The 21,520-nt window shown below is 40.7% G+C and overlaps 1 protein-coding gene across 1 annotated transcript in view; it reads left to right on the top strand.

Moving 5' to 3' along the window:
- HAPSTR1 (HUWE1 associated protein modifying stress responses) overlaps window positions 1-21,233 on the top strand; it is a 28,118-nt gene extending 6,885 nt beyond the window's left edge. Inside the window, exons 3-4 of the mRNA XM_055240802.2 lie at window positions 4,835-5,110; window positions 18,827-21,233. Of these exons, the coding sequence (XP_055096777.1) occupies window positions 4,835-5,110; window positions 18,827-19,071 (521 nt within the window). The 3' untranslated portion in view covers window positions 19,072-21,233. The remainder of the gene's footprint in view (window positions 1-4,834; window positions 5,111-18,826) is intronic.
- Window positions 21,234-21,520: the final 287 nt, after the last annotated feature.

The raw sequence follows: 21,520 nt of genomic DNA, 5'->3' as shown, positions 1-21,520 counted from the left end.
CAACGTGGAGAAACCCTGTCTCTACTAAAAATACAAAATTTGCTTGGCGTTGTGGTGCATGCCTGTAATCCCAGCTAACTGGGGAGGCTGAGGCAGAAGAATTGCTTGAACCTGGGAGGCGGAGGTTGTGGTGAGCCGAGATCATGCCATTGAACTCCAGCCTGGGCAACAAGAGCGAAACTCCATCACACACACACACAAAATATATATATTATATATTAATTATTCCCCTGGTTCCTCGTCCTTTGTTTTGTGTGCTAGGTGAAAATTAAGTAAATAAGTAGCTAGGAGGTATGCTTATTTTTGGATACCACTTCCTTAGGGAGTACAATTGGAAACAGTTTTATTTTGGCTGTGACTTAGATTGTTACATTCCTAAAGAAACATTACATTTTCTTTACTGATTGGAGTGCCAGGGCTCACACCTGTAGTCCAGCACCTGAGGCTGAGAGGAGAGGATCTCTTGAGGCTAGGAGTTTGAGAGCAGCCTGGGCAACATAGTGAGACCCTGCCTCTACCCTTCCTCCCAAAAAAGAATAAAATATTTTTCTGTGTAGTGGACTGGCTAGTGCAAATTTAATTCTTAAGTTTAAAAATCACGTAGTCAGTAGTGTTTCTTTAGAAGTGTTGCTTTGATGTAGAGTTGTGCTCTTATGGTTTGTAGATTGTCTACAATTGAGAGATGGCTTCTCATTTGAGGAAGAGATAGGTCATAGAAGGAACTCTCTTACTGGGCTTTGGACACCAGGCCCTTTGAACTTCAGTTCATTGTTACAAACTTGCCATACCTGCTGTAATTCACATGAATCAGTGTGTATCAAAAAGCTATAAGTAGTGTAATCTGATTAATTTTATGCAGTTATGTAAGAAAGTTATTATTTGGTCTTCAGAATCAATATAATTCTTTGCTCTCTGCCCCCACCCCAGCCCGTTGTGGTGGGAGAATTTGTCTTCCGAAATCTCTTGGATTCAGTTTCACATGCTTATATAAAAGCATTTAAAAAAAATGGGAAATATGGGATACCTGCTATGACTGGTGTATGAATCAGTTCATTTTTTTTTTTTTTTTTTGAGATGGAGTCTTGCATGTCACCCAGCCTGGAGTGCCGTGGTGCAATCTTGGCTCACAGCAACCTCTGCCTCCCAGGCTCAAGTGATTCTTCTGTCTCAGCCTCCCAAGTAGCTGAGATTACAGGTGCCTGCCACCATGCCTGGCTAATTTTTATATTTTGAGTAGAGATGAGGTTTCACTGTGTTGGCCACGCTAATCTCGAACTCCTGGCTTCAAGTGATCCACCCATCTCGACCTCCCAAAGTGCTGGGATTACATGGATAAGCCACCATGCCACGCCCGCCCAGTTCCTTTTTTGAATAAGGAAATGAATGTGTCGTGGTTAAAGGTTAGATTGACATTTCAGTGCCCTTGGGGTTTGCCTAACCTTCAAGTATGTGGCTCTTTTCCACAGTGACTTCGGTTTCGGTAAAATAGTGTTGGACGAAAGACTGGCCACAGCTTCTGTGCTGTTTTTCTGGGATAGGTACCTGAAAGTCCACGCTTCTAGAATTGGGGTGTGCTCAGAGCAGTGTTTGGCTGAGATCCTTCAAGAGGCCGTGTGTGTGTGTATGAGATTATCCACTGGACACTAGTTTGTCCTGGGATTATGTTAAAATGTAGTCATGCCTAAGATTCTCCAGTAAGCATACAGGTCTCCTAATTAGCTCAAGGTATGAGAAAGGTTTATTTTCAATCAGGTAACTATCTAAAAAGGACTCTATTTTAAATGCTTCACCATCTACATGGGACTTTGTATTTCGGGAAATAACTGAGGTTGGGTTTGAGTGGTAAGGCAATTGGACTTGGTTTTCAGAATATATACTGTTAACAGTATAAAACTACATTATGCCCCGGTGGTGCAGAAACATACCTAAAACCTTAAATGTTTCTGCTTTTCTCCTCTAGGACCTTCTAGTCTGCAAGGGGAGTGTTTGCAAAATGCATGACTTTTAGTGTACTCATAGTTGGTTCTGACGTTGAGACTTGGTCATCTCAGAATTTTTGAGGTGAAATAATTGGTCAGTTGCATAATTTTTTTTAAAGAGGTTCACAACTTGTTACATAACTGTCTTACATCTAAGCCAGGCCACTAGTGATAACTGAGTTTTCTCGATGTTCAAATCTGATGCAACCATTAGTCCCTTGCAGATCTGACTGTTGGACTTCTTGTGTCTTCAATCAGAACAAACCAAAACTTGGCCAAGCTCTTCACAGGATAGTTTTTTTTTTTAAACCACCTCATGTGGCCCCTTCCCTTTGGCCCTTGAGTTTTGTATCAAGTTTAGCTTCGCTTTTTTTGCTGTCTGGTTCGCCAGGTGTATGTTTACATGCCTCCTTCATCTTTCTTTTTTTTCTTTGAGAGAGAGTCTTACTCTTTCGCCCAGGCTGGAGTGAAGTGGCGCATTCTTGGCTCACTGCCACCTCTGCTTCCCAAGTTCAAGTGATTCTCCTGCCTCAGCCTCCCGAATAGCTGGGATTACAGGCGTCCGCCACCATGCCCGGCTAATTTTTAGTAGAGACGGGGTTTTGCCATCTTGGCCAGGCTGGTCTCAAACTCCTGACCTCAGGTGATCCACCTACCTTGGCCTCCCACCAAGTGCTACGATTACAGGCATGAGCCACCACGCCCGGTCATCTTTCTTTGCGCTGTCCAAGCCTGCGTCAGACTTGTTTCTTTTTACTGTGCTTCAGACTTTTTTTCCTCTGTTTCTTCAGGTCTGGGCTTACCTCCGTTTGGCTTTGGAAGAATAAAATATCCTCATTCTCTTCAGAAACAGAAACTTCCTCATTTACAAGCTTGATTAAAAGCAATTCTTCTAGGTAGGATAGGTTTAAAAACGTGATTGCTTCTAGGTTGACACATTTTACATTTATCCTTTATGTGGTCTCATAAGTTTAGTTGCTCAATGACTTGATTTCTCTTAATGCCTCCAGATCTTTCAGAATCATTTAAGTTTTAGGGTACAGCATTACAAGGTCATCTTTAGGTTTGTCCACCCCTTTAGGGTTGGCTCATCTAAATCTTTTCCTAAAGAGGTGAGAAAAGTGGTGACCCTCTCTACTGCTATTTACATTCAAAATGGAGTTCATGCTTTGTTTATGAAGAAGTGAGAAATCAAAATTATTGATTCACGTTATACCAGTAGTGAGACACTGGAGAAGTTACTTCACTCTTGAGCTGCTTTTTGTATTTGTAAAATTAGAATAATCCACCTTCTCATAGTTGTGATGGAGAAGATATGAGTGCACTCTATAGCATTATCAGGTTTCCAAATTGATGTTGAATTCTAGTCTTGGTCTTTTTTATTTTAAAGTATTTTTTTTTTTTCTTTTTAACATCCCAGGTCCTACTTTGATTATTTTTTTAAGAGAAAAGATCTGTGCACAATATCCTTGTTTTTCTTTGTCTTTAGCAATAAAGACTGTCATCTGCTAAAGAGTAGGCCTTATTATAAAGTTCTGGTTGTTGTGTTTCCCTCTTGCCATTTTCTTTAATAATGCAAATTCAGCTTGGGATCCTCTGTGATGTCTGGATGATTTTTATTTTTTTTTTTCTGTAACGCAGCTTTACATTGTTTGACTATTGCCCATCCTTTCAGTCTGCTGTAGATGTAGCAGATAAGAAATTAAAGCCGCCGGGTGCAGTGGCTCATGCCTGTAATCCCAGCACTTTGGGAGGCCGAGGCAGGCGGATCACGAGGTCAGGAGTTGAAGACCAGCGTGACCAATATGGTGAAACCCAGTCTCTACTAAAAATACAAAAATTAGCCAGGCGTGGTGGCGTGCGCCTGTAATCCCAGCTACTCAGGAGGTTGAGGCAGGCGAACCCGGGAGGCGGAGGTTGCAGTGAGCTGAGATCCAGCCACCGCAGTACAGCCTGGGCGACAGAGAGACTCCGTCTCAAAAAATAAAATAAAATGAAATAATCAAAGCCAGGAAAAGTAATAGAGAAATGTACACAGTATTGTTGCTTTTACAGAAAGTTCAAGGATAAAGTAACAATGTTGGTTAATGCCATTAAAGACATACTGGTGATTTTCTGCTGGCACAGCAGCTCAATTAAAAATAAATAGCAGTCACTTAAATTTTCAATTATTTTTTTCAACTAGATGAAACCACTAAAAGGTAGAGGTAATTTTACCAAAACCCAGGTGGAGTATATACAGAGAATCTAGTCTGGGAGATCTGTTGGAATGGTTGAGTTATAGGAAGCTGTTGGGAACTGGAAGCAGAATGAGTATACCCAGGGAAATGAATAAAGCTTTTTGTTTTCCACCGTGCTATTTGGTTTTAGTGTTGAGCCGTCAGTCAGAATTTTTCCTTCTAAAACATTTGCTGCTGGCTTCAGCTTGTTCCTGATTCTTGGTGCTGAATCTGTCAGTAGGAATGCATCTCCACAATGACTTGGTAAATGCAGATGAGCGTGGCCTGAGGCATGTGCAATATTTAGACATCTGATGAATGATGTGATGCAAGTTATTTTAGGTAGTTTCATTAAAGATAACTAATCTTTGTGTTTCTGTTAGAAAAAATTTTTTTAACAAGACAAGTTCCAGGACTGTGATAAGTAAACACTGAATTTAGACCATTAAGATTAAATGTTAGATATAACATTTTTATTATGACTGAAATCATTTCAGTTTATATTACTGATGGGCTTAGAGGCCACATCATGGTATTCACTTTGGTTAACTTGTAAAATGGTTTTCTTTAGAAGGGAATACAATACGGCCCTAATGATCATGATACATGTTTTCTCTTTTTCTTTTTTTCTAACAGAAAGCGTGGATACCCATCAACGAAGTTTTGATATTGGAATTCAGATTGGCTATCAGCGACGCAATAAGGATGTGTTGGCTTGGGTTAAAAAACGCAGAAGAACTATTCGTCGAGAAGATTTGATCAGCTTCCTGTGTGGAAAAGTTCCTCCACCACGAAACTCTAGAGCTCCCCCAAGACTGACTGTAGTGTCCCCTAACCGAGCTACTTCAACGGAAACTAGCTCATCTGTAGAGACTGATTTGCAACCCTTCCGGGAAGCCATAGCTCTGCATGGTAAAGCCGTTTAAACATATTTCTTTGGAAAAATGGTTAAGAGGGTGCCTGTGGACCCATTTTTCATGTTTAGGCTTAGGTCCAGATATACTGTTTTTGTCTTACAGTAAACAGCTTGCTCTAGAAATGTTTAATAGAATGTAAGTTAAGAACTTACATGGGCAATTTCTGTCAGCTAACCCATCCTAGAAAATGTTTTTAGAAAGTTAGTTTGAGCTTATTGGTGTTAAAATGACATATCTTTCTACAGCGTTGATTAGAATTTATCGCTTTACACTTACGTGTTGTACGTGTGTTTTTCCTCTTCTGAAGTCAAAGAGGAAGTTCTTGTGTCTTAAGAATCCTGTTATATTTCTAATGGTCCATGGCAGGCAAGTAAGGTGGGAAATTGTTGGGTTAGTTCTCTTGGGACCTGGGACCTCCCTTGACACCTTTCTTACTTGGTTTGCTGTAGATGGTGGGAGAGGATGCATGTAAGACTCGTCCCTCAGGTCCCTTGCACTTTAAGAGCCGGGACCAGCAGAGTGCAGCCAGTGCACAGGTGGATCACTATCTCCCCAGGCCAGACCTGTCATAAGAAGGCACTCTTGGCTAAGGGATTTTAGTATTGCTGGAGAAGCCCGGGGAATGTAGTCAGTGATTAAGTCTGTTGTTGCTTGTTACTCTCTGATACAGACTTCCAAATAGAGCTGGGAGAGTTAACCTGTGTGACAGCATTTAATACTGCTGTAGGAAAAAAAGCAACAGAATAGTAAGACTTGCTTGAAACCATGATGGAAACGTGGATCACGCAGATGGCTAAGCAGGTAGAAGTAATTAGGTCATGAATCCTTTTTTTGTTTTTCTTTTTTTTGGGGGGAGGGGGCATGGAGTTTCGCTCTTGTGGCCCAGGCTGGAGTGCAGTGGCGCGATATTGGCTCACCGCGATCTCCGCCTCTGGGTTCAAGCGATTCTCCTGCCTCAGTCTCCCGAGTAGCTGGGATTACAGGCATGTGCCACCACGCCCGGCTGATTTTTTAGAGACACGGTTTCACCATGTTGGTCAGGCTGGTCTCGAACTCCCAACCTCAGGTGATCTGCCCACCTCGGCCTCCCTAAGTGTTGGGATTACAGGTGTGAGCCACTGCGTCTGGCCATGAGTCTTGTTGAAAGTTAACATTTCTGGGCCATGGTACAGGTCATCTAAAACAAAGTAACCTGGTAAGGTACTAAGAAATAGTGGGATATAAAGAAACTTTATTGACGTTGAATCATTGAAACTTTATAATACCTGTAGAGATCTTGTTCTCTCTGGCAAACTGTAGTTCTTCCCTGAAACCCCAATGTTGTTTTTTCCCTTGATAGTGTTTAGGACAATTAAAAACAAAAACATGAATTGCAGGAAAGTTCAGGTTGTGTGGATGCAGTACTTTAAGACTGCACACTGTTCCTGACACAGTGGAGTAGTTAGGCTGTCAGAACTTTGGAAGCTCAGGCAAAAATGGGATTGATCTGTTTATGCTGAATTAGACAGTTTCACATCTTTCCCCCTAAAGTTTGGGAAAACAATTTATTAGAGGTGTACATAGTTTGTTAGATTAATTTTAGTGCATGGTGATATTTGATGCAGTTGTCTCTCCTTAAGTATTGTGATTTTCTTCCTTTATTAAGAGGGTTGTGGCTCATTCCATGCTTCTCTTAAGGTATCTTTTTACTCTATTTTACTGTTATATTTTAGAAGATAGTTTTAAGAAACATAAAAACCATGCTTGTTATCTTAACGTAGTAGTAGTGTATGTAATAGTAAAAAGGGCAAGCCAGCCCCCTCTGCCCTCGAAAAACTGTATCCTCCAACTCCCACTACATTTTCTCATATTGAATCTGTTCCACTTGTGATTTATTGTTTTCCTGAACTTTGGGAATTTTAAGTAATGATACAGTTGAAGGGACTGTTTACAATATTCACATGTTTAAGTTGTGAGGATTTAAAACTTAAATATAAGGCTTTGGGTAGGAAAAAAATGATCTTAACCTTCAATAAATTTATAATGTAGCACTAATCCAGTATAGATTGGAGACTGAATGCATTCTTACTCTTAGGGTTCATACTTCTAATTCTTGTGGTTAAAACAGTGTTGTGAAGTAATAAGGCCCCTTGAAAGAATCTACAGAAACATAAATTATACTGAGTTGTGCTCTACTGGTTTGTGAGAACATCAGTGTATTAAGGAGAATGGTAGTTTAATTTGAATATTTAAAGAAAGTAATTTGAATGGTTCTAGTACTAGGGCCATTATTAACTAGTAACATAGATTAGTGACTTTAACTGGGTATCCTTATTATCTGATTTGTCTGAAGTGAAAACTGTTAAGGTGCTCTTTTAAAATGTATTTGGAAACACCATAGTTAGGGTAAATACAATGTCAGAATTCAGTCTTGCATATTATTTGATTAGCCAAATTTATGAAGTCTAAGTTAGGCCAAATAGAAGGTTTTGGAGTTTTACATTGGGGGTGAGTCTAAATTCATGTGTTTAGCGAGCACAAGGACATGGGAAAAGAATTGGTATATTGAGGCAGGCTTGAGTTTATAATCAAAGCAAACTCAGTTCCTCTTCATGTCCTGTATATTTAAGAGAGGACAGTTTTCCCACAGTTTTTTTCCCCTTCCTTACCCCTACCCCCATCAAATACAGCCCAACCAAATAACTATGTTCTTAATTTAAAGGAAAATGGCAGACTTGATACCTGCGGAATATTTCGTGTAGACAGAGTATGACAGTGAATGAGATCCCCAGTCATTGCCCTTGTAAGCCTCGGAACCCAGTTTAGTGGGAGAGACTAATGTAAACAGCTTTAATCAAAAGTATATCGACTGGCCGGGTGCTGTGGCTCACACCTAAAATGCCCGCACTTTGGGAGGCCAAGGTGGGTGGATCACTTGAGGTCAGGAATTTGAGACCACTCTGGCCAACATGGTGAAACCCTCTCCCTATTTAAAGGAAAAAAGTAAGACATATCCATTTATGGTTATCAAATAGGTTTTTTGTTTTTTTTGTTTGTTTGTTTGTTTTTTGAGACTGAGTCTCGCTCTATAGCCCAGGCAGGAGTGCAGTGCAGTGCTCACTGCGACTTCCGCCTCCTGGGTTCAAGTGATTCTCGTGCCTCAGTCTCCCTAGTAGCTCGGATTATAGGCGCCTGCCACCACGCCCAGCTAATTTTTGTATTTGTAGTAGAGACGGGGTTTCACCATGTTGGCCAAGCTAGTCTTGAACTCCTGACCTCAAGTGATCTGCCTCAGCCTTACTGCTTGCCCCTAAGTGCTGGGATTGCAGGTGTTAGCCGCTGCGCTGGCCTCAAATAGTTTTTATCAAAGCTACTTCAATTAGTGGTTAGCAAGGCTTAAAGACTAATTCAGTGCTTTATTTTGACACTTGTCTTCAACATGTGGCTTTTTTTCCTGTGTCCTATGGGACCTAGTCATCTGTATGTATGTTAGACTCACAGAGGAATTAAAGAGATAAACATTCATGTGCTAAATTGATTTCTATCTTGCTTTGTTATCCTATGTCTTAAAAATAACATTATTATAAATTTCCCAGGAGTTGAATTCATGCTAATAACTGGTAACTCGTTTTTATGTAAACAGCATACTTGAGACCAGAAATCTTCTGGACCGCTTCATGGATCTGTGCCTGCCATTCTCATTGGTCCTCTGTTCATCCCTTCTTTTCTAGAGCTTCTCCTTACCTTGGCTTCTCTTCTGCCACATTGGCCTGCCTGACCTGTCCTCAGGCCCTGTCACTGCCCTAGATTACGTTTCCTACCTCTTCACTTCCAAATCTGGACCTCTCGTTTAGACCTTCTCTCCTGACTGCCAGACAGCATGTCCCACTGTCCTCCGGTGTACATCTCCAAAGTGTCCCACAGGCATTTATCTCTGATGAAGTTTCAAGTTGGACTCATTCTTCTGCCCCAACAGCAGAATGACTCATTGAGCCATTGAGCCATTCAGCACATTTTCTATATGGCAGATTCGGTGCTGTCTCTGGGAATACATAAATAAAGAGCGATTCCTTTTCCTGTTGAGGCAAATATGGATTTGGATAATTTCTATTCATGTCATGAATGTGGTGTGTGGAAGGTATTCTGAGAGCAGAAAGGGATGTTTCACAGCACAGCCCGGCTGTGTGGTGCTCAGGGCAGGCCCTCTGGAGGAGGTGAGCCTGGGCTCTTGGGCTAATGTTTCAGCCCTCACTTTCCAGTCCTGAGCTGTTGTCACCAGTCCATCTTTCATGAGACCATTGGAGTGATCTTTCTGGTGTTGTCACTTCATGGTTTAAAGTTTCCCTGGGCCTACATAGTGAAGTCCAAATTCAGCATGGTATTACCAGACCCTTATGATCCAGTCTTAACCATTGGTTAGGTGTCCTAGCCATACTGTTTATCTCTTGAATACCTCTATGCTCTTTGACAAGTCCAGCCCCTACATGTTCATACCTCACTTCTGTGACACAGCCTTCCTTCAGGGCTCCCAATCTCTGTAGCCTCCGTGAACTATATGCATTTGCTCTGCTGCTTGATTTGTTTCTGTGACTGTCCCATTCTCCTCGGGACACATAGCAGGGACCTTGTCTTGGTCCTTTTTTTTTTTTGGCTTTAACAGAACATAGCAAAGAACCTGACACAGGTGTATTCTGAGTTTACCACTGGGGTTACCACAGAGGTCTGCTAAGTGAATACAACACAGTGGGGACCCAGAACCTCTAGAAAGCGTTGAGGATTACAATCCCCAGATAGCTACAATGAGGGAATAATGTAACCTGTTTGCCTAGGGTGCTACATGGTAATCTTGAATTAGAATAACTGAGACTTCCATGGGACCTTAGGGTGATAACCATTAAACCTACTCTTTCAGTGTTTACTTTGTAAAAGCATCACACTAAGGAGGTTGTCATTTAATCCTCATACCTACCCTGGATTATTAACACTGTTGATGAAGAAAGCCTTACTTGGCTAAGATACGGAGCAGGTTAGTAAGTGGTAGAATAGATATTCCAGTCCTGTCTCCAAAATACACATTTTTTTTAATTAAAAAAATTTTTAATTTTCAATATATTTCTTATTTTTGATTTTTTATTTTCTGTAGAGTTGGAGTTTTGCCATGTTGTCCAAGCCGATCTCGAACTCATGGGTGCAAGCCATACCCCAACCTCGACCTCCCAAAGTGTTGGGCATACTGGCATGAGCCATGGTGCCTGGCCTAAAAATGCATACCCTTAAGCACTATGCCCTTACATTTTTAGATGTGGGATTTCTGTCTACCACATCGCCCCCACTAAGACCTAGGGCTTAGGTGTTGAGGTGGGAAAGATCTTGAGGCTTTTCTTCTCAAAATTAATCAGAAATGATGTGAATTTTATGTCTCTTTCTGGGGTTTTCCTCATAAGCTAATCTGGATTAGTAGACTTAAAGGTGAATGACCAACTGTATCCCTGGTTCACTGGTTAGGAAGAGTACGTAGTCATTGTGTATAGGCTATTTTGCTTAGTAACCTTGGGCAACATGCTCAACCTCTCCAAGCCAGTCTCCTTTGTGAAAGGTGATATACTTACAAGGCGATATATTAAATGGGAACCCAGGCAGGTTACCTACCCTACCATGACACTGGAAGTATTCTTTGTCTTAAGAAAAGGAGAATTGCTGGTTGGTTCCAGGTCTTGTGGGTACTCTCTTTTCCCCTGGGCAATTTTGCTATAAAAATAGACCAAGGATCTCAAGGCCCAGTGGCTTTTGCCTTCTGGGATAATTTTTTGCCTCCCTGTTTAGTAGTAAGGGTCACATTTTAAATTGCAGCTATCACACTGGAGGGGGTCAGATCATTTAGAACTTTGACTACTTAAATATTACTTGTTAAGATCTTGAGCTTGTCTCATGTTGACAGACTAGTGAAGTTGGTTACATTGTCTCTCTCCTCACTGGAGGGAGAGATTCAGAGTTGCCCTGTCCAACCCAGTGCTATCTCTGGAAAGGGTTGGATTGAAATCTGGTTTCCCTTCATTCTGAGCTGTCATCATGGGGGTTAGGTGAAAGGGTCCCGAGTAAGAAGATGGCATGGGTCCTAGGGTGGGGAGCCAGATGCCAAGTCAGACTTCACTCGGTAGCTTTATTCAAAGTCCCACTTTCACTTGTAGCGTATCGTAGGTGGTCTCTGCAAGTTGCTGACCCTGATTCAGACTGTTACATAAAAATCAGACACTTGGTTTTAGTTCCCAAACTGATTTTGATGACATTCTTGACTGCAGGGCTTGGAGTTAACCCCCCTGGGCCTGAGTTGTCCCTCTGTAAAGTTACACATCATTTCAGACTCAAAGGCCCCTAGCATGCAGGGTCTGGTGTCATAATAGGCACCGATGGGAACCATTACATCATTGGCTTTTTTGGCTTTAATCTTCCCAATTGTAAGTTCCTTTCATGTTTAAAACAAGTTTAAAAGACAGGGGGACTTAGGCAAGCTCAGGCAGTCTAGCCTTTAATACAAGAGTTTCAAAACATAAAGGAAAAAAACTTTTTTTTTTTTTTTAATCAGTACTTTGTGAGTTACAAGACAGCAGCAGCTCCTTAGTGTTGATTGCCGAGGCCTTTTTGGTTTGAAAACTCTGCTTCCTTTGTGAATTTGGTGTTAGGAGTTCTTATTGTTATTCTGCAGCTTTTACTATTGTCCTTTATTTACTGAACACAGTGAATACCAAGCACTCTGTTTATTAGAGGCTAGGAGTAGGGGCGGGTGGTTAAAGAAACAAAAAAGCGAATAATCTCAAGGAGTTTCTGGCCTAATAGGATTATAGTAGACAGTGAAGTATCTAAACCCAGGGAATCAGATTGAGGCACCGTTTCCATCGCCTTGAGAATTAATAGGCTGCATTTCTCGGTTCTCTTTTTTTTTTTTCCCAACTGAGTCTTTCTGTGGACTTACATGGAACTTCTTATTCTCTTAAATCATTAAGTTGCTTGACGATGTTCTTGAATTTGGAGAAACGGGATGTAGGGCCGTATGAAAAATCATTTGAAATCAGATTTAGGGGTATAAGGTTGAATAGTAATGTTTTACAAAGAAGAATGTAAGGCAAATAACTAATTCATCACTTCCAAAGTATAAAACTGCTACCTTTTCCCTAGAAAAGGAAAGCTCATTTTAGGCAGCCTACATCAGTAAGATTTTCTTCCTCCTCCAAGTGCAGATTTTGTACCCTTTGTTTGTCAAAACATTCTTTGGCCCTACGCATGCCAGAGTGATATAGAAAGGAAGTTGGAAGTTGGGCCGGGCGCGGTGGCTCACGCTTGTAATCCCAGCACTTTGGGAGGCCGAGGCGGGCGGATCACAAGGTCAGGAGATCGAGACCACGGTGAAACCCCGTCTCTACTAAAAATACAAAAAAATTAGCCGGGCGTGGTGGCGGGCGCCTGTAGTCCCAGCTACTCGGAGAGGCTGAGACAGGAGAATGGCGTGAACCCGGGAGGCGGAGCTTGCAGTGAGCCGAGACTGCGCCACTGCACTCCAGCCTGGGTGACAGAGCGAGACTCCGTCTCCAAAAAAAAAAAAAAAAAAGAAAGGAAGTTACCACATTTTTTTTTTTGAGAACAAATCACTCCTGATAAAATTTCTTAGACAATTGATAATCATTTTGAGAAGAAATTTAATTGTATTTGGCTCTGTGTCTCACCTCTTTGGTATCACTCTTCTACCTCTTCCATCACTATAGCTAAATATTTAGAAGTATGTCTTGACACCTAGCACAAATGTTTCGGTTAAGTATTTTAAAACCGATGGATGGTATGGCCGGGCACTGTGGCTCACGCCTGTAATCCCAGCACTTTGGGAGGCCAAGGCGGGTGGATCACCTGAGGTCAGGAGCTTGAGACTAGCCTGACCAACACGGAGAAACCCCGTCTCTACTAAAAATACAAAATTTAGCCAGGGGTGGTGGCGCATGCCTGTAGTCCTGGCTACTCAGGAGGCTGAGGCAGGAGAATTGTCTGAACCCGGGAGGCAGAGGTTGCAGTGAGCCGAGATCGTGCCATTGCACTCCAGCCTGGGCAACAAGAGCAAAATTCAGTCTCAAAAAACAAAACAAAAAACTTGATGGTATAGTACGAAAGAAACGTCTTGCAGTTTTCTGTTGCAGAGAATTAATTAGAACCAACCTGTTGGATTGTACCCATTCACCTTTCAGAATCCTTTCTTCTCTGTGGAAACCCACGCTCCCAGCAGTGTGTGGAACACAGTAGATTCCCAAGGAATGCTTGTTGAATGTTGCAGTCTGCATCTTCTTGAAATAACAGAACTGTTGATAGCTGTTTAAAAGTAAAATGTGTCTAAAAAACATTTGGAAATTAAGATGTAAGAGATACAATGCACCAAAGCAATCTCTTAATTGCTTAAAATGAATTATTTCAAAGAATCTTCTTTAATTGAATTTTCTGTGAAGTCTGGAATTTGTAAATTATGCCCCTTTGTTCAAACCAGCCCCTGAAAAGAACAATTAAGGCAATCAAGATAGCATTAAAGTTTTCAATGAAGTTGGCATTTTCTGTGTATTAAGATTGGATGTTAGCTGCTGAAGTTTGTGGAGGTAGGACATAAAGCTTCCAACATCAGTAATGCAAAATTGTCTTGAACCTGTGGTAAAATTTTGTTGGACATTTTTTTCATTGCAGTGTAAAGGGCCATGTAGCATGCCTCAAAGCCAGGTTACTCAGCTTAGTCCTTGTTTAAGCAGTTTTGATATTCAAGTTCAATTTTCTCACTGATTTTATGATTAATTTCTTGGAAAATTTAAAAGTTTTCAAGAAGTAAAAAATTAATATCTTGTTATCCCACTATATAGAGATTAACTGCAGTTCAATGTTTGGTGCATTTTCTTCTAGTCTTTTTTTCTATGTATAAATATTAAAGTTATTTCATAGTTGAGATCATACTGCATATATGATACTGTATCTTGCTTTTTTCATTTTAACGTCGTGAGCAATTTTCCCATGACATTACAAACTGTCTTTGAAAAATGGAAAACATTTGGGGCTGTCAGCATAACTGAAAATGTTTTCTTGGTGTGACACATGTATCTTTGTAATTGGTTTGATTTAGTGTGCTTTATTTCAATAAAAATTCAGTATTATAATTTACAGATTGGGGTGGGGAGTGGTATCTACTTCAAATTACCGAAATCTTCCTAGTAGAATTCCTTTTTAAATGTTTGAACTCCCCTGGTACATCTTAAACGCGACATTGACACTGCAGGTGCTTGGATGTCCTGGCACCTCAGAACACAACTTTGTGCGAAAGGAGTGCTGTGCATCTCAATAGTGCAATTCATTTCCAATGCAAGAATGCCAGGTTCTTAGGGCCCCCGGTCAGGATATTACCTACTTTATTTAAGTTGTGATTTTAAATCCCGTTTTCGATGGGAGATAACACTGGTGGAACAGATCTGCAGAGGGCCCTGCACCTGCGCTGGTGGATCAACGGTGTCTTCTCACCTCCAGGGCTAGCTGCCTTGCCTTCCCTCACGGGGCTTAAGTGGCTGGGAAGCAGATAGTGTAGATGAAGTCCTGGGCCACTGGCTGCTGGACTGAGGCAGTGAGATGACTGGGCTGGCATTTGTTCTTTCTCTGCCTGTGTGTGACCTCTAACTATGTGCCTGGAAACTGAATTACATGTAATTAATGCTGCAAACAGGATTTTCTTATTGCCTAAGCATGAACTTGGTATGAAAATAATAGTTAATAATTTACCATGTAACTTGGATTCTTATAACCTGGACTGTAAATTTGTTTTAGCTCCAGTGGGAGTTTCCTTTTCAGAGTATGACGAAACCATCCTCATCTTTTCCACCCCTGGACTAATCATTTAAAATGGATACAGAAACTTTAAAACTGCTGAGTTTATCTTGTGTTAAGCAATTAAGACTTCTCTGTCTAATCATGCTACTTGTTCTGCTTTTGTCAATTGATACTCCAGTAGCCCTTTTGAAAAAGTATGTTTTTGGTAGAAATTACGTTGTATGCCCTCAGGACGTACAACTTGGTTTGTTTGGTTTTTTTTTTTTTTTTTTTGTTCTGAAGCATGTTTAGATTTTTCTGTACTTGTATAGGTCTGATTGTTTATGTGGCTTAGCTAAGGTTTCCTAAAGCATCTTCTAGTAGCTGTCATTGGTTTGTAAAATAAAATTTGGGCTGTCAAAATGCACATTTTTTGGTGGTTAATCTTAATTATTTTTGACCCTTGTGAAAAGTCTTTTTGGGGAAGATTAGGTAGACAAACTTTGAAAATATTTTCACTGCTATGAGAGTCAGTCATAGATCATACTGCACATTACAGTTATCAAGCTAAACACCCAGGTCATACACCCAGTAGAAAAAGATGATTTCCCAGAAGCTGCTGGAATTTTCAGATTGACCAAATTGATGTTTAACACATCTTCTTTTTCATGGAGAATGGCAACTGAAACAATAAGGAACGTTTGCTTGAAATCCCTAGTCCACTTCTGATAGTGTTTTGAGCCTTCCATATTTGTTGTTAGGTATTAAACATGCTGCCATGAGACTCCTATGTTAACAAGGGCATTAGGGTGGGGTTTGTTGAATTCTTTTTATCATTTGCAATGATAAAGGGGATCTTGATTTTAATTATTGAAGTAGCCCAGTTTATTGCTGAATGTGCCCATATTTTGCCATTATAATTACCTTTTGGATTATGAAACAAGTATGAAAGGTTATCCTTGAAGAACATGGGCACCTTGTAATATGTTACAGGCTGAGACACTAGGATGAAATAAGGCACACCTCTCCCCTCAAGTTTAGTCTTGCTGTAGAACTTTAAAAAAAAAAGCCAACAATGGGGATAATTGAGTTTTAAACTTGACGGCAATGATTTAAGTGAAGAGAACCATCTGGGTTTATTTCCTGGTGTTGGAGAGGTGAATAAACATCAACAGTTGAGCCTTTGATTTCAGTGGATTTCAACATGAGGGAGTAGGACTTTGACGTATTATTCTTTTTCAGAATTCATAAGTGCCAGGCACTGTGCTTAGGTCATTAGATGGAGATGAGAAGATATTTTCTATAGGAAGAGATGGTTGATTGTACCATGCTGTAGAAAGATGGCTGAAGATTTTTTTTGGTTTATTTTGTTTTTTAAAAGTAAGCTTGTGCCGGTTGGGGAAGAGGAAGTGAAGTTCCTTTTTGATGGTGTTGAGTTTGAGATGTCCAGTAGGCAGTTAGAAATCTGGGAGGGCTGTTGAGCTCTTTAGTCCAGTTTTGGGAAACGTGTGTGGGTAAGGTAGGGGTTGAGGATATCACCCAGGGTGACACTAGCCTTTCAGGGACAGAAGGGAACCCCACCAAGGCGACTGAGGAGGGAGCAGAGAGTTTCAATTTCAAGGAGGAGGAAAGAGGAGCCAGCAGGAAAATAAAATGGAGAGGTAGGAGAACCAGGGAAGGAGCCTCAGAAGGGAGGTGCTGGGGAACAGGTGGGCTCACTCAGGGAGTGAATGTTGGGAGAGAGAGACATTTGCAAACGTTGGAAGAGACAGATAGTTGCAGGCCTCACTTTCAGAGAGCTGCAAATTGCATGATGTTGGTAGTGGGGATTCGGTCTAAGGGTGAAGTGAAGAGGGCAGGAGGGGAAGGGAGAGAAACTGTTTAAAGAGATGAGGCCTAAGAGGCAGGCTGGCCCTAGGACCGACCTGAAGCTACCTTTTGGTAAAATACTCTAGGCTTAGAAGAGGATCAGAATAATCGAATAGGAATATAGATTACACTTGAGTGGGAGTCCCAGCTCTTGTTTACTACCTGTTGACCTTGGATGAATTAACTTTCAAACTTGGATTTTCATCTGCAGAATGGAGATATTATAGGTGTCATAGGAAGTAATTGACATAGTACCTGATGCAGGAAGTATTCTCATGTTAATGCTTCTATTTTTTAATAGGTGCTACTTGGAAAGGTTGAGAGGCTAAAGAGGGACAGTTTGATTTCCTCTGACCACCAGCGGGAAGGGAGGATGTGTCTTCTGCAGGGAGAGCAGCCAGGGGATTGGTTGGATCAGTGCAGAAAGGAATGGGGGGCACCTAGAGTGCTGAGTTGAGCACCTCAGAAGGGAGGTGTGGCCCGCAGGACATTGTCAGCACGTGCGATGATAGTGCAGGCCATGGATTTGAGAACATTCACAGAATATTTGGTGGAGGAAAACGTCCAGGGGAATGTAATAGATTGATGTCATAGGAGGCAGAGACTTTTCAACTTAAAATTCAAATTTAAACTACATATTTAGGGAGTTCATTATTAAAAAGAATGGGCCCCTGTCAAATGAAACCTCTAAGCTTACTTGAAAATCTTATAAGTCCTATCCTTTGAAAATTAATTGATAGTCAAGCAATAACAGATCCCTAGGTGAGGCGAGAATAGTGGAAGGGGAAATTCCTAAGGCAGAAGATCACTGCCAGTGACGGTAGGTTTTTAAAAATGCAACACTGTGGTTGGTGTTTCCTGGCCTGACTCATACCTTTCACAGGTTTATCCTGAACATTTAGGAGTGGAATGTAAGTTTGGCTCCTTAACTGTGTAAGAGTTTAAGGAAAGGAATGAGTATCCATGAGTGCTGGGTATATTCTGGATTCAGTAAAGTAACTTTCTTTTGTTTTTGAGATGGAGTTTTGCTCTTGTCACCCAGGCTGGAGTGCAATCTCAGTTCTTTGCAACCACTGCCTCCCAGGTTCAAGCAATTCTCCTCCTCAGCCTCCCGAGTAGCTGGGATTACAGGCGCCTGCCACCACGCCCGGCTAATTTTTATATTTTTTAGTAGAGACGGGTTTTCACCATGTTGGCCAGGCTGGTCGTGAACTCCTGACCTCAAGAGATCTGCCCGCCTCGGCCTCCCAAAGTGCTGAGATTACAGGTGTGAGCCACTGCGCCTGGCCGTGGATTCAGTAACTCTTAATGTTGAAAACAAAGCAGCAGGATTCTTCACAACCCTCTCCCCTCCCCACTTCCCTGAAGGATTAGAGAGAGGATCATGATTGAGGCTGTCCTGAAGGACATCTACCAAATACATGCCAGGCCTTAGGTGATCACGTAGCCTGATTTGTCCAGGGCAGACTGACTTTGTACCTGATGTCCCAGTAGAAATTTTAACAGTGACTCTTTTCGGGCTCAACAGTAATACTGTTTTGAATGACAAGTTATGTGATCACCTTATCTAGAGGGGATGTTGGAACAAGCCCACCTGGGCCTGGAAGTGATTTCTGGCTCTCCTGAAAACATCACACACATACACACTCATCAGAGGGGTCTGTTGGAATGGTAACTTTGGGTAACCAAAAATGTCTTGTCTTTAAAGCAAATGTCTCCTGTCCTTATCTGTAAATTTTGTGCAGTACCTACCTCATAGATGGGAGAATTTCATGAGATATTTGTACACCTAGCACGGTGGTTGACACATAGTAACTTTTAGTAATTGGTAGTTACCAATATTGTAGATATTGGTAGTATTACCAATAAAGTATATGTCAAGGCCAGATGATATGTTTTTCCAGAATAAAACTTAATTGCTTACTAGTAATCCCTTATAAAGAAAATAGGCAGACATGCTGTGACATTGTGACAACATGGAAAGTAAGTGGGTTGCTTTCAAAAGGGTTAAATAATTGAGCAACTCTAAAACCTTTTTTCTTCTTCCTAGGTCTTAGTGGTGCAATGGCTAGTATAAGCGTGCGTTCGAGTACCCCAGGCTCTCCTACACATGTAAGCAGTGGATCGAATGCTAGTCGAAGGAGAAATGGACTCCATGATGTCGATTTGAACACTTTCATATCAGAAGAAATGGCACTCCACTTGGACAATGGTGGAACTAGAAAGCGTACCTCAGCCCAGTGTGGCGATGTCATTACAGACTCACCAACCCATAAACGCAACAGAATGATCTAAACTGCAAACATTTTCACACCCACCATGCTGCTTGAAAGCCACTTGATCCTCAACATATACTGTAATTGCAAAGGAAACATGAGGCCATCTTCCCTTGTTCACTGTTTAAGACAAGTGAATTCTATAGTGGTTGCCATAAAAGGAAGTTCTAGGTATTTATATAGTAGATGCCTCTTGTAATTATGGCTTTCTTAAAACTATAATCCTAGCAGAGGACATCAGATATTGTGTAGTCGTTAGCAAGATCATCATAGGCAAACATATATCCGTTCCAAGGCTAAAAGTGACCTTAACTGTATTTATTCTCAAAGGGAAAGGAAATATCAGATGTTTATTTGGTTATAGAATGCTTTTTTCTTTTTTTGAGGGTCCATTTCCTGCTGTGTTGAGTATTTTGCTTCAGCAGTATTGCCAGGTTCCTAAAATTGTCTAAAAACATGATTTGGCTTCCATTTTTGCAGCTGCACTGTACCATGCACCTGGTTTCTATATAGTAACAGTGTGCAATTCTAATTATTGGACTGTGCCCTGTTTTTAGTTTTCAAAGCAGTTTCTAATTCTGGTGATTGTGTGATGTAAAGAGGTGCTATGATGGTCATGCAATTAATACTAAATATTGAATCAATGCACAGAGCTTTATTGGATTCACTTTGTGTGTGTTAGTGCTCTAAAGTAGCAATATTATTATTAAACTGCCCCCAGATTAACCCTGTAGGCCTAAAGTACTCAGTTTTAAGACAAACACTACTTCCCATGCAGGGTACTTTCCTTATGGTAAATGTAAACATGTAGACTGCATTCGAGGTGACCTAAAGTAGAGCGGTCATGAACTTTGAGAATGGGCTTCCTTTTTGGTTCAGTATTAGAGGGAGAGGGAGATGGATGGTGGGGTAGGTTTTCTAGTCTATCATTTTACATTTTTCATGGAGTCCCTGCTTAGTGCAGTTTCCATTGGAATGGGTGGGAGACGACAAAGCTCTCTTTTATCTGCTAATAATGTGATTGCAACTTAAAATAGCAAAACCCAACTCTCCCTGTCCCTCCAATCCCTCTCCTAAAAAGTTGAGTTTGGAATCCCATTCTGGAAAAGATGGAATCGCATGGAGATTCTCTAGCTGTTAGGTAGACCTAAATAAAAGTTCTCAATAGATTCCTCTTTTGAGTAAATATAAGACCTCTTGTAGCTACAATGTTTTAGAGCATGTTTCATCTTCATTTTTAATATCCTGAACTGAATGATAGTGTTTTTTTAGATGAAGAACTGATGTCAGCCTGCCAGGTACTGTAATTTATTCTATCATATTATTATATTATATATCAAGTAGGACAGTGAAAAATGTTTCCTTGCAAACTTGTAGTCCAGTATCAGTTACTTCCTATTTTTATCCTTAGAAGACCATTGCAAATCAGTGTAAGGGTTTTTCCAGTAATTACTCACAGCACTTTGTTAAAGTTTGCAATTTCTTCAGCCATTTAATAATACCTTTCTGTGAAGAAACTTTGCTGAGTTAACCATAAATATTCATTCATTGACTGGGTGGGATGTGAATGGAATGTTAGAAATGTTGTGTGAATTGAAGTTCTGTATTCATTATAGATGTAGCCCTTATTTAAAAAAGTGAATTCCATACTAAAACTAGGAATGAAAGATATTTCTAAATTTTTGCAAAAGTGGATCATTTTTTGTTTGACTATAATAGCAGGAAGAATTATAGCAATCTGTCATATTACGTTAGACAAGCCTATATGTATTATGAATACTTTCAAGCTTCCCTTTGGAATATACAAGACATGCATTTGGAGTTACCTTTGTTTTTCTATCGTTGTAAATTTAGATTCTGGAATTGGGGTTTGGTGGTGCAATGTGTTGCTCACAAGTGGCCAGAACTCCTATTCCTAAAAGGATTTTGAGATGGAGGAACACATATTTAATTCCCCTTTATGCCTTGGTTCTCGTTCCTCTTTCCACGTTGGATAACAATTTTTTGGTTGTTTTGTTTAAGTTGGTGCTCTGAAGCTTAATCTCAGTACCCTTTACTCTGAATTGTCAAATTTTGATAAAACATGTGCCATTTTCTTTGGTAAGAGAAAGCAGGTCTTAATGTCTGCCAGAACACAATTTATATGCCTTATTGGCTTCATTAAACTTTTACAAAACTTTAGCATTTGTTACTTTTTTCCATTGCATTTACTTTCAAATGCACCTAATGCATTTGTCACCCAGTCGCAACTTTTCCCTTCTCTGTCCCATTGCTCTCTCCTTTTCCCCAAACACAGAATAAACATGAAGCTCAGCAGTAGAAGCGTAATGATTTCTCTTAGGAAAAACTTCTGACAGCTAGATTTTTCAAGTGTTTCCCCGTGCTAGTTTAGATGCAAAACAAATCATGGAAGATTGCATACCTGTGTGGTACTTTAAAAACAAGTTGACTTTTTCAGTTTCTTGAAC

This window comes from Symphalangus syndactylus, chromosome 14 (assembly GCF_028878055.3).
Source record: "Symphalangus syndactylus isolate Jambi chromosome 14, NHGRI_mSymSyn1-v2.1_pri, whole genome shotgun sequence".
Taxonomy (NCBI): Eukaryota; Metazoa; Chordata; class Mammalia; order Primates; family Hylobatidae; genus Symphalangus; species Symphalangus syndactylus.
The sequence above is the reverse complement of the archived record's forward strand: the minus strand, read 5'-3'. Positions and strand labels throughout refer to the sequence as shown.